Here is a 14,161-nt window from a genome sequence, read left to right on the forward strand (position 1 = left end):
AAAGGCATGCTTGTAATTACAGCTTGTAACCCTGCTTTATGTGAATATTCTGGGGATAAACTAGGTGTCTGGGGGCACATGCTTCCTTAACACAAGGCGCTGGGCTCTCAGATACCTATAAATACCCCCGCACAGTGCCCGTGAGAGGCTAGATTAACAGAGCTATTGCCCCCGAGCACGTAACCCTGTTGTCGCCACTGTTCACCCCTGTTGGCCTCCTTGCTGCTGAGAGCAAGTTCCAACAATGGGGTTTCTGTGCCAAAAATAGTTCATGGATTGTTGATGCACTTTAAGTAGTATATAGTAAAACAACAACAGCATGTCACGCATTACACACAACTGTAGGTCAATTAATTGTCCCTTACCATGCACACACTGCGCCCATGTATGGAACTAATCAACCTCCAGATACAGACCTCGCTCACATGCACTTATTCATACTTAAGTATGCATGCGCACATTTCTGCATAGTTTCCGTGCACCCAAATATATATATGCTCATACTGTTAAGGGCCGGGAGTGCCTACAGGAACACATTTGTAGGTGGGGATGCCGGGCCATGGAATCCTAATAATGGGAAATCAGTAGCACAGGCATTTGTAGGGTGGAAATGGAAGAATGCCCGACCCTGGGTTTACCGGCGAGAATGGAACGGGGACAATAATAATATTGCACTTATTAGGATAGGTGGTCTTAATGGCTTGAATTAAGGTGATTAGGTTAGGGAAGCCAGGGGGACACCGGTTTTCGGATGGCGCCGGGGCAGGAGTCGGCGCTGGTGTCAGTGATGGTGTTGGCGCTGGTGTCGGTGCTGGCGCCGTTGGGGCTGAAGCAGGAGGAGTCGTTGCAGGCGTCGGAGCAGGAGTCGGCGCTGGCATTATTGGGGCTAAAGCAGGAGTCGTTGCAGGCGCCGGGGCTGGAGCAGGCGTCGGAGCTGGAGACGACGACTGGCCACAGACTGATACCGTTAACACGAGTGCCATAGCGGCTAGGAATCGGAGCGCAGGGTGACCAACGGACTTGTTGGGTGCCATGGCACTGAAACCGTGATGTGTTCCAAACCGTGTGTTAGTCGTTTGTGCTTGGAGTCATACTAGCTGGGCATACCTTGTATTTATAGGCGATCTCTCAGCACACCATATGCGGAGGGAGCATCAAGGTCAAGGTCAGCCAGCAGGTTTGCAAATGTGTCTCTGCTCAGTCCGTCCGTACGTCGTCGTCATTGTCCCTGCATGCTGGCGGCGGCACCCAACGAAACGCATGCAGGTTTCCAACCGTATGGGAAGTATGGAACGTACCCTCCTGGACATTTGAGGTCGTCCTCGTCCCGTCCTATTGCTAGCTGGCTACTTCCATACTTCCAATCTAGGGCTTCGCCGTCGTACGTCGGCTCACAGAAAGCAGAAGGCGGAAAGATACCACGATGACAAGCGTGCGCACATTATTCAACTCATGCATGCAGATGCCAGCTGCCTGCCAACCTATATGGCTTGTGCTTGTCCCACGATATACATTAGGGCATATGTACAACCATTAAGCAATTCTCAGACCCTGGATCATCAATACAGACAACTGTATAGAAAGTTGTGAGAAGACAGGCTCTTTGCCCGTGTCTTATATATTTTTCCACTTAGACTTTTATAGACCCTTCAAAATACTCCATATTAAATAGGGTTGTACATACCCATACATAAGACTAATGCAGCCAGCCCTAACTTGCAAGCATAAAATTTGTATGCCAAGTGCAATCTATTACCAATTTGGAAGGCGAAAGTGGAGCCAAAATGTCGTTTCTTCGCGTGGACTCTGCTGCATAATAAGATCTTAACAGCTGAAAATCTCCAGAAAAGAGGTTGGAATAATGATCCAATTTGCAGACTTTGCAAACAAGAACCAGAAGCTATAACCCACTTGTTCCAAAACTGTATCTTCACTAGGGCGGTGTGGGCGCAGCTTTCTCACTGGCTTGACCTCGCGTTGCTGCCAGGGATGGCACAATCTTCGTCAATATACACTTGGTGGAACAAGTGCAGAGCCAAAGTCGATAAATGCTCAAGGAGAGAGTTTGATGGTTTGATCATCCTTTTCTGGTGGGAGATTTGGAAAGAGCGGAACCGCAGAACCTTCCAAAGCCTAGAGAAGTCAGAGTGTGTGATTGCAGGGTTAATCAAGGATGTTTTTGGGCAGCAACGAATTGCTAATTCTTTTGACTTTGGTTGCTAGTGTCTCTGCGTAGCGTTCTTTATCCTTTTTTCTCTTTCTTGAGTTCTTGGGTGGCTTTTTCGGGAGCTGTTTGGCTAGTTAAGTGTCTGTAAGTGTGTTCTCTTTTTCCTCTTAATAAAGCTTGGACGTGGCAATTCTCTTGCCGCGTCTTTCAAAAAAATAATATTGCTGACCTAACTTCTGACTGAATAGCGCTAGTACATGTATTTTAGACGTACTGCGTGTATGCATAATAACATCTTAGTTTTCTCAGGCCGAGGCCTAGGGCATCGGTTGATACACCACATCTAATATTCGTCTGTGATGCCTTCAGAGAAATATCCGAGGACCATCTTATTTCCGACGGCATGATCAGAGCCAACCGTCGGACATTAAATTGACGTCCGACGACTTTAAATGGACCTCGAAAATAACCTTACGTCTGACGGCTTATCTGTCAGCCGTCGAAAAATAAGACTTACGTTCGACGACTAGCAGATAAATTGTCGGACATAAGCAATATTAAGGAAACGGTGCCCGACTGTACTGTTTCACTTTTCGCACGCTCGCCTGCCCACTCTCTGTCTCTGCACCGACGCCAATTCCACTCCGCCACCGCTGCCACTCCGCCTCGCCGCCGCCCGCGCCCGGCCTCAAGGGCACCATGTCCCCCCGCCCGTCGGCACCCACATCTTCTGTGGCCCCGTCCGCCTCTACGTCGCCCGCCATCGGCCATCTCGACCACGCTATCGATCACGCCCGCCCGCGTATGCCCACACCCATGCCCGGTGCCTCCATCGATAGTGCTCGCGTCGTCTCGCCGCTACGTGAGTATTCTTCATTTTGTACAGTTTTATAGATGCATGTGTTGTTTGCTTGTAGTTATTTTATGTGAAATTAAATGATTTGTATGTTTAATATAATTTAGTTTGTTATGTCTGATGGCCATAATTTGATTATCTAATTAAATTAGCTTGTTTTAGTTTATTTAGGCATGTGTAGATAATTTGATTTTTTAATCTCCGAGGATAAATATTATGCCCTCGGAAATAATGTCATTTTATATGATTTGTCACCCATAACAATGTTATTTCGTATATAATATTGTATTGGTGGTTTATTAGTTGAATTATGTAATAATGCATGATGATTCTAGTTATTCTTAGTATATCGTAGTGACGTAGTGTCAACAAACGAAACCTAGGGGTCACCCGTTTGGCCCAACACACCTCACATGCAACGTATGTGAGGTGTGTTGGGCCAAAATTATCCCTTTATTGGACAACCTCAGAGTGACCAACAGAGCCTGTGTTTATGATAAAGGCATGTGCTCCTGCGTAGTTTCGGTAGGATAACCTCTATGTTCTCTAATTGCACTATTTCCTGACGTACATTGGAGAACAACGAGGTTATGTTGCCAAAATTTCACTCAAGCTCATGCCTTAGAGATTATGAAACATGTGTGTTTCACAATAAGAAATATACCACATTTTCTGATGCGTGCACCCATATATGCTCATATTAAGGGAGAGCCGCTTGCATGGACACATTTGTAGGGACCATTGATGTTGGTAATAGATGTCAGAAAGCATAGGCATTTGTTGTCGTTGTTGCTTAGGATGAAATGTCAAAGGGCGATTCCCGTCTAAAAGGTTGGCAGCCGACATGAGTTAGTTAACTCCCATCGGCGTGGGTGTTAGGCCAATGGAAATTAATTTACTCCAGTCGGATGTAGGACTAGCCAATAGGGACTACATTAACTCCTATCGCCCATCGGCTTGTCCAAGTGCTGGCGGGGGTTAGGATTTCCTTGATTCCTGTTGCGTTATGCTATAGAAAATTCGTTCAAACCTTAAAGGCTTGTCATAAATCCGTGTTGTGTCAATCACTCATGAGTGAGTTTAGGACATATCCTTACCTATGGACAAAACAAAACAAAAGACAACCCTAAGGCTAGAAAAGACTTGGCCTTAATTTGTAGTCGACCAACTATGGAGCTAGGAGAGAACGAGAAGAAGCCACGTGCTCCTTTCAGTCTTAAACCTAAAGGGAAGAAACAATTAATGAAATGGTTGAAAAATTTAAAAGTTTCTAGATGGTTACGCCGCGGGCTTTAAAAGGTCTCTGAATTTGAAGACGACCAAGTTTTCCGTGTTGAAGAGTCATGACTACCACATAATAATGGAAAGACTCCTTGTTATGTTTCGTAGTTTTGTAAAAAAAATGATGTGTGGAAAGCGTTAGCGGAGTTAAGCTACTTTTATAGACACCTTTGTGCTAAAGAAATAAAGAAAGAGATGATGAAGAAGCTTGAACCACAAATACCAGTTTTGGTATGCAAACCTGAAAAAATATTTCCTCCAGGTTTCTTCAATCTGATGCAACATCTACTTGTTCACCTACCATACGAAGCTAAGGTACGTGGTCCTGTCCAGTATACATGGATGTATCACATTGAAAGGACACTAAAGAAGCTACGTGCAATGATTAGTAATAAGAGACGAGTTGAAGGGTGCATTGCGGAAGAATTAAAATACAAAGAGATAGCATCGTTTTCGGGCTTGTAATTTGCAGAGGAACACAATGTCAACGCGTCTGCGTTGCGGTATCAAAACATAGCCTACCATCTCACAGAAAAAAATGCAGCATATATTAAAAAGAAGGTTACTTGAAAACAGTGGTTAGATGGATACGCAATACGTTGTCAGATCATGTCATGCTGGTTTCACTAATAATAACTCTTGTCACCCATTGGCTTGTCCAAGTGCCGACGGGGTTAATGTGGCCGAAGAGGATTTCCTTGATTCCTGTTGCGTTATGCTGTAGAAAATTCGTTCAAACCTTATAGAGTTTTCATAAATCCGCGTTGTGTCAATCACTCATGAGTGAGTTTAGGACGACATATCCTTACCTATAGAAAATATAAAACACTCAACATTATATAACTTGCTTTATTATTCTATACCCTCAAATATGGATCGGATGAGGATTGCCGATAGAATGGAAGTCAGGTGCGCTCAGTTTTCCGGTATGTATAATAAGTATATTGATATATATTTTGAGGACACAGGTACAACAACAGCAGCATGCACACACACTGCAAATTAAACAGATGCATGCATGGAATTAGTCAACCTCCACACACACAGAGACCGCACATGCACTTATTCATATAAGGCTCTAAGCCATACATCCACGGCGCACATTTCTGCATGGTTGCATATACGCGCGTTCAGATAAAGGGAGGGCCTGCAGGAACGCATTTGTAGGGACCTTTGATGTTGCGAGTGCCAAACACTGTTGTAGTAGAGGGATAGCACAAGCATATGCGGCTGCTGTTGTTGTTGCCTTGTTGGTTCGTCACAGGTAATGGAACGGGGACAAGAGTAATGCCCTGTTGAAGGAACGTCTTAATGCCTTCAATTAAGGAGATTAGGTTAGGGAAGCCAGGGGGACATCGGTTTTGGGATGGTGCCGGAGCAGGTGTTGTCGTCGGTGCTGGTGCTGGTGCAGGGGATGGTGATGGTGTCGGTGTAGGCGTTGGGGCTGCAGCAGCAGGAGTTGGTGCAGGCGTCGGCGACGATAACTGTCCATGCACTGAAACCGTTAACATGAGTGCCAAGGCAAGGACGAGGAGCGCAATGGACTTGTTGGATGCCATCGCACTGATGAAACGGTAGTGTTGTGTGTGTGTGTGTTTCTTTGTGTGCTTGGAGGCGTGCCTAGCTAGTATTTATAGGCCGGCAATCTCTCAGCACAAGTTTTGCCCATGCATGGCGGAGCAGGCATCAAGGTCAGCCAGGTTTGCGTGCTTGTGTCCTGCTAGCCGGCGGCGGCACACCACCAATGAATTGAAGCGCACAAGTTTTCAGCCATATAGAACGTACCCTCCTGGACATTTGAGGCCGTCCTCTCGTCCCATATCCTAGCTGCTTCATTGCATCTCCAGTCTAGGGCTTTATTTGCCGTCGTCGGCTCACAAAAGCAAAAGGAAGACCAATGCGTCGCGCGCCCTACCGCTAGATGAATGTTTGGAGTGGCACTAGCTAGAGTCATGCATCACCAGCCTAACTCTTGACAGAATAGTGCTATTGTACATATATAGTGCTATTAGTACATGTATGTACGTACGTATGGAGCACGTGGAATGCTATAGACACTCGAACGGGAGCACCGGTAGAAAAGAGCTCTAACCTAGCGGTACATATAAATTTTCACTGGCGGTTTCAGTTACCACGCGCCAGTAAAAATAAACAGGTTTGACCGACTTAATCAACCATCCAGATCGGTCCTATATGGGTTCATGAGACAGAACGGACGATACATCACAAACCCTGACCAGGTATTATTAGTAATAGTCATGTATGTATTTAAATCATTAAAGATGAAAATGTGTTATCGAGTGTAAATAGATAATGTTTATAAACTTCCTTTATAGGAATTTCAGCGAGGAAAGCCATAGAACTTGACCGAAAGTGCATTGTATGGCATAATTGCGGACATATGCACGTTCATAATGAAAGATGTCATTCTCATTGAAGTAAAATATCACGATACTACCAGTACATTAGCCAGACCAGAGTTTAGAGTGCTCACAAAATTAGTAGATTATCTCTAGCTGAGGTAGTTATTAGAGTTTTGGTGAAAACTTTGATGTATAGAATGTGTGATGGGTTGTACTTAAACCCAAGACTTTGATGTATATATATAAATGTATGATAGAATTTAATTCCATGTTGCTTTTAATATATATACTAGTCATTTGTTCGTGCGTTGCTACGGAATTAATATGATAAAATACATTGGTATATAAAAAATATTGTGTTCCAGCAATCCACGGATATATATCACATATATAGGCTTTGTTTAAATGGATACTTTTTAAAACATATTTCAAAAATCTTTACAATAATAATAAAATACTGGGAGCGGTTGCTACGTTTGTGGAGGGGAGCTAGCCTAGCATGGAGAGAACGAAGTGAGCCACGCACGAAGAAATTGTCAGAGATATGGGCCGCCCCAGTACTTTGCTCGCTCTGCTCTATTTGGACCGCAATAAGACATCCAACCCACGACGTATGTGACTTCGTTTTTATGGGTGTTGCAACTTTAAATTAGTACCATATGAACTACCAAATGGTGCAGAAACTGGCTTATAAACTCAGGTGCGGAGGATGTAGTACTATTTCTCAGTTCGTCGTGTAGGCGCCCCGAGGAGGCACCAAGACAGTCTGCAACGCCGCACTCCTAATCTGTGTTTGTTTTTGGTTAAATGGGCTGTTGGGTTGCTTGAGTGTGAGAGACGTAGACACTGACATGGGGAGGAGCCATGGGCCCTGTTGGGGCGAAGGCAAAGACGCCACCCTTCGCTCGAGGCCTTCGCTGCAGCCGCTGGTCCGACAGAGACAAAGCGGGCAGGGACACCCTTCGCAAGACTTGGCACTATGACGAAGGCTTGCGGCGACGTCCTCCCACGGCGCGTCCTCGTTCAGCCCCAAGGCCCACGTGTAATCTGGCCCATTGTAACGGGCCCCGCGTGGCTGCCTTTGTATTACGGGCCTAACTTGTAAAGGAATACTTGTAATTACAGCTTGTAACCCTGCTTTATGGGAATATTCTGGGGATAAAATAGGTGTCTGAGGGCACATGCGTCCTTAACACAAGACGCTGGGCACTCAGATACCTATAAATACCCCCGCACAGTGCCCGTGAGAGGCTAGATTAACAGAGCTATTGCCCCCGTGCACGTAACCCTGTTGTCACCACTGTTCACCCTTGTTGGCCTTCTTGCTGCTGAGAGCAAGTTCCAACAGGCCCACCTGCTAGAGTCGGGGGGGGGGGGGGGGCAGAATAGGAGGCAGAACCACGGTGCACGAATGGTCTACATTAGAGTCTTATATAGTAGTGTGTATATATATATATATATGTAAAATTCAGTTTTGTTTGAAAATTTGAAAAAAAAGTCGGAAAAACTATAACTGACGATCTAATAAAGAAAACCGTCTGTAAAAATGCTATTTTCACTAGTGGTTTTCTTAACCAACCTCCAGTGAAAATAACATTTTCATCGGCGGTTCCAAAACAACGGTTACTTTGCTAGCACAAACTTGCTCCGTTATTACCAATAGATGATCACCAGCTTCCAATGCCAATAGGAAGTAACAGAATATGATAAAAACAGAGTGGCACTAGCTAGAGTCATGCATCACCAGCCTAACTCTTGACAGAATAGTGCTAGTACATGTATTGTACATATATGGGGTGTTTGGTTTGGGGAATGGACTAGTTCATCGTCTTCTCATTCCTCACTGTTTTTGTTTGGTTTGTGGAATAGAATGAGTTGATCCATCATCATCTCATTTCTCATAGTTAGTTAGTACTAATATGAGGAATGGAGTCATCCCACTAAATATGAGGAATGAACCCATGATGCACCACCTTAATTTGGACGGTATGATTATTTCTCAAACCAAACACTCTAATAGTGTGTATCGTGTATTGTACATATATATAGTACTAGTACATGTATGTATACGTATGGAGCACGTGGAATGCTATAGACATTGTAGCAGTAGTCATACATGCATACGTGCATGCATGCATGTTGCCCTATCTCGACATATATATAAATAATTTAATCAACGATGACCAATTTTCATAAGTATTCCTTGTCTCCAATGCCTTCATAACTGTTACTACATCTGTAAAACTACGTACCTAGTTTCCAATTCTCATCTTCTTACCATCACTCACCAGCATGAGGTAATTTCTATATGCTACGTTACTATTTTGGCAAACAAACTAAATCTCCGCACCATTAATTAGGCAAACAAAATAAAAAAGCACATTTAGCCCATCAGTTCACACTTGTACTTAGAGCATTAGTACTGGTGCTTCCCAGCTAATTTTATAGGCGTTTTCGACTTCCGATAATGTGAAAGGCTAATAAAATGTACACCGTCAGAGCTAGTTCGAAAACTCAAGTCACCTCCGGCAATCGAGGGAATTGAGGGGAAAATGAGAAAGTTGAGTTTTAGAGTATAACTATCTACACCGGTAGTTTTACAGGACTGGGATCGCCCATCGAAAGCAGGAGCAGCCAGCTGCTCTCTCCATCGTTGAAAGCAATGAGGGATGGCAATGGGTCGGGACCGGGTCAGGTGGAGCAAAAATCCGTTCGTGATCATACCCGTGTAGTCTACCTAAACCCGCCCGCGATCGCACCTGCGGGTGCAATTTTAAACCTACACCCAAACCCATCGGATTTCGGGTGGGTTTCGAGTCACCCACGGGTTTTACTCATTGTACACTTTCAAGCAATAATTCAGCTATAAGTAATTAAATACCAGCGTTAATTGATTTATATCTATAGATTTTAAGCATTCTTATGCAGAGCAACAACAAAACATTTCATGAATCATTAGCCAAGTCATTGATTAAAAATAATCGCTATTGTATCTTAGTCATTATTGCACAAAATAAAGAGTGAACCAAATTTTGGGTTGGGTGTGTCACCCGTGGGTTAAAATAGAAACTCGTACCCACAAAACATCGGGTCTAGTGCGGGTTGCATCCGCGTGTCAAAATCTTCACCAGTATCCGCACCTATCATATATCGGTTAAATTGTCATCGCTAGAAGCAATCCAACAGCCGGCAAACCATGCTGCTGTGGGAGACTGGTAAAATAGAGAACAACAACCAGCATTTATTACCGGATGGAGGGAAAATGCCTCCTCCTCACTCTGTTTTGCTGTCAGAAGCTTCGTTCGGCAGTCTCGGCATCCATTTCTTTCTTTCCTCTCTCTCATGATGAGATACAACATTTGGATGGAAGAAAATCCGAACAAGAATCACCAAGAAGGCAAAGGGTAAATAATACAATTCTCATACTTATTATCCCTATGATTTTTGATACCAATAGGAAGTAACAGAATATGATAAAAACAGAGTGGCACTAGCTAGAGTCATGCATCACCAGCCTAACTCTTGACAGAATAGTGCTATTGTACATATATAGTGCTATTAGTACATGTATGTACGTACGTATGGAGCACGTGGAATGCTATAGACACTCGAACAGGAGCACCGGTAGAAAAGAGCTCTAACCTAGCGGTACGTATAAATTTTCACTCGCGGTTTCAGTTACCACGCGCCAGTAAAAATAAACAGGTTTGACCGACTTAATCAACCATCCAGATCGGTCCTATATGGGTTCATGAGACAGAACGGACGATACATTACAAACCCTGACCAGGTATTGTTAGTAATAGTCATGTATGTATTTAAACCATTAAAGATGAAAATGTGTTATCGAGTGTAAATAGATAATGTTTATATACTTCCTTTACATGAATTTCAACGAGAAAAGCTAGATAACTTGCACGAAAGTGCATTGTATGGCATAAATGAGAACCTATGCACGTTCATAATGAAAGAGGTCATTCCCATTGAAGGAAAATACCACGATCCTACCGGTTCATTAGCCATACCAGAGTTTAGAGCTTCGGTGAAAACTTTGATGTATAGAATGTGTGATAGTTGTAATTAAAAACAAGACTTTGATGTATCTAAATGTATGATAGAATTTAATTCCATGTTGCTTATATATATATATATATATATATATATATATATATACTACCTATTAAGGCTCTAAGGGGTAGGCTGCCTCCCCTGGTTCTGCCTTCCAAGAATCTACGCCGTCCATCTATATCATCAAATCTACACCGTCCGTCCGTGCGCCTCGTCGCCCCGCCTGATCCGCCAAATCCCACGTCCGTTCGTGCGCCCCGACCCCCCGCCTCACCGGCTCACCCGCCCCCGCTCAAACCACGCTCGCTTGCCCACCCTGCAACCCTAGCCTCACCTGCCTCCGCCGCACGCCATGGCCTCCCTCACCTCAACCTCCACCTCCACCTCACTCCTCTTCCCGCAAGCCTCCACATCCAGAAGCCACGTCCGGCATTGATCCGATCGGTTCACATCCCGCGAGATAATCCATGGCTGGGTGCTAGGGTTTACGATTTCCTCCATTCGCACCGACCCCTGGGCGTCGCGGGCTCGCGGAGCAGGATCGATCAGTTCGGTAAGGACACAGATCTTCGTTTCTTTCCCATTCCTCATTCGCGTCTGATGGAACGCTTAGGCTAGGCTCTGCCGCGCTGAGTTCGCTTAAATCCCAATTGGAATATGCGGCGCAAGCGCAATGCTTGCCTCTGACCTTGTTCTTCCGGCACAAGATGGAGGATGGAGAGACGGAGGAGGCGCAGCGGGACACGATCACGACGAGGATGCGGGCTTAGAACGACGCGGGCGCAAGGGCGCTGCTGCTGCGGACGCTTCAGACGAACCCCAGGCTGGAGGGTGCCCTGGAGATGCTCCCGGTGCACGAGGTCCTCTTCTGCGCCACCGCCGGCCGTGGGGGCGTGGACTGGTACAGATTCCTCCAGGTGCTGCCTGTGGATGATGCCACCAGGATCGAGGCACGCTACAAGAGCATCGTGGCCCAGGTTCGCGTTGCTCGCACACCTCACACCCTGCCCGCCACGCGGTCCCTGCCTCTACCCCTGGTCCCGGTGTCCTCCCTCCTCACCACTCCCTCCTTGTTCGCTCCCATCGCGCCCCCCACTGTGCGCCCTGGAAATCTTGCCCGCGAGATGCGCCGCCCTCTACCACGAAACCTCATCGTCCCCTGCCCAAACGTTGTCCCTGTCCACATCACCGCCCGCCCGCGATTACCGTCGGAAATCTCATCGGCGAGATGCCCCTCCCCCAGCGCGCGCAATGGCCTCCGCTCGTGATGGCCGGGTCCGTGAATGCCGCAAGTGCCCCCTATATATATATATACCTTCCCAACCTCAGTCCTTATTATCTCGACAGCGGCGAAGCGGACGACGAAAGAGGAGGAGGAGCAAGAGGCGGAGAGGTTTCCCACATCGAGCTTGTGACCATGGTGAGCGCGACACCCCTCCGTTCCTCATCGTTGCTCTGCCCGAGCATGGTTTCGTGTAGATCTGGGTTGTCGCGTCGTCGTCTTTGTTTGGCCGGCCGTAGAGCCCCCGCTCTAGGTGCATCTACCTCCTTCTCGATTTCGTTCTTGCCCCCGTCACCTTCCTTTTCTTCTTCCCCAAGTTCTTCGACTGGTGGAGTTCCAAGCTAGGGAGGAGCTAACACCTTAGTTGTCATTGATCTGTCCTTTCTTGGTTGTCTCCAAGGCGAAGGGAGGAGATTAGTGCCTTTGCAGATTCATCACCCAGTAGCAGATATAGTAACCAAAACTGTTTGAGCCTGTGGAAGATATAATAACCAAAAACATCAAACATCAGGAAATACAATCTATTCAGTTCAATGCTAGATGATACAATGAATCTAAACAGTAAATCTGAATATACCTTATCATCCCGCTCAAGTGATGCTTGAGCCTGCATGTAAATTGATAAGTTACTAAATAAAATTTAAAAACTGCTAATGTGTTGGCATGTTGCAACAACAAAACTTGATGTTTATGTACATCAAATTTAAGAATATTCTTTGAATGTAATTCGACATTTTGGATCTCAGAAAAAATAATTATTCAATCTTTTAATTTAAATCAATATTCCTATATATAAATCACTAAAGTATGCTAACAGACCAAACGTGAAACGACTGCACTAATCAAGAGAAACTGGTCTCATCAATATCCTCACTACTGTAAATACCAGATTTAATTGCCTAGCTTAAATTACTAGCAAGTGCAGCCACATGGTAGTCCCTATCTCGGAAGTCTTCATCATCGCTATCCCTACCACGATCTATAGTAACTTCATACACTAATCGTAGTGATGTTGGTCGACTATATAACCAGAGAAGAAAGAAGAAATTTAGCATATGACCTTTCATCCCAGTATATCTCTTTACACATAACAAAGCCAAAGCAGCTGAAGTCTTTGGTAACTTCATACACATCATGCGAACATGCAGGACATACAGACTGACCTTTGAAAGTATTAAAGAACTGATAGATACAAGAGCTATGGAATTTGACATTAACATCCTAGAGAGGTAGACCTACAAAAGTCTAACCACATCTGGACCAAGACGTTAGCGCAACATGTTGGAAACTCTGAAACATCACAATGTCGTTATTGGTGATTCCTTATATGTCACTTCAATTATTTTCTAATCCATCATATATGCATTTAATATGCAATGGCATATGGACTACAGACCCGCATGACTAACATTTAAGGAAATTTCCAAATTCCTCGTCACATAAGAGCAATTAGCTCGTGTTCATCCAAGAAAAAAAAGAGAACACATCCAAGTGTATAAAGAACAACTTCCTCAATTTTTAGATATGAACATAATTGGTTCGTAATGATTTTTTGTTTGTTGTTGGTCTGCCGTGTGATGCATCCAGTATCGCAACAACTTCATTAACGAAGTGTCGGGTATCTTGTCCATTTAAAAAAGAATATCTACATTTTATTCAACATTGGTGTGCAGTCTGTCCTCTTTTGTTTTCTGTTTGTTCTTTGATCCTTATCACACTTAGGGACTTTGTAGACTCTAAAATTTTAGTCACTAAGGTATACAGAAAGATTCTGAAATTTATTTTTTCTGCACGCAATCCTGAAAATGTTTTTTTGTGTGTTTCTCATTTTCATTTGGTTAAGTACATTTATGTTTCTCTAATATAAAATGAAACTATGAGGCAACATGTGGAACTGCAAATTCAAATGTTGGTAGTTAAATAACTAGCAGATAGAAGAACACTAGGAGTCTGGTATAGAGTCCAAGTCATTGACGGAAAAAAAATTGTTTTACTAATAGCTATGAAACTTCATACAATGGACAGTGTGTCTGCAACTTAGATAATCTGGAGCAACTTAGGTACTTTGTAGACTCTGAAATTTAGTTACTAAGGTATACAGAAAGACTCTAGGGTTTATGACGTTTTCGACTTTTAACAAAACC

At 44.4% G+C, this 14,161-nt stretch overlaps 2 protein-coding genes across 2 annotated transcripts; both read right to left on the bottom strand.

Annotated features, from left to right (window-relative positions):
* Positions 1–267: 267 nt before the first annotated feature.
* Positions 268–1,085, bottom strand: LOC100285367 (transcriptional regulatory protein algP). The gene has a single exon (NM_001158259.2). The coding sequence runs from the start codon at positions 1,032–1,034 to the stop codon at positions 582–584; it is 453 nt and encodes a 150-aa protein (NP_001151731.2). The 5' UTR covers positions 1,035–1,085; the 3' UTR covers positions 268–581.
* Positions 1,086–5,228: 4,143 nt separating this feature from the next.
* Positions 5,229–5,914, bottom strand: LOC100285608 (36.4 kDa proline-rich protein). Its single transcript, NM_001158499.2, has one exon. The coding sequence runs from the start codon at positions 5,861–5,863 to the stop codon at positions 5,435–5,437; it is 429 nt and encodes a 142-aa protein (NP_001151971.2). The 5' UTR covers positions 5,864–5,914; the 3' UTR covers positions 5,229–5,434.
* Between the last annotated feature and the right edge of the window lie 8,247 nt (positions 5,915–14,161).

This window comes from Zea mays, chromosome 2, assembly GCF_902167145.1.
Source record: "Zea mays cultivar B73 chromosome 2, Zm-B73-REFERENCE-NAM-5.0, whole genome shotgun sequence".
NCBI classification, from domain to species: domain Eukaryota; kingdom Viridiplantae; phylum Streptophyta; class Magnoliopsida; order Poales; family Poaceae; genus Zea; species Zea mays.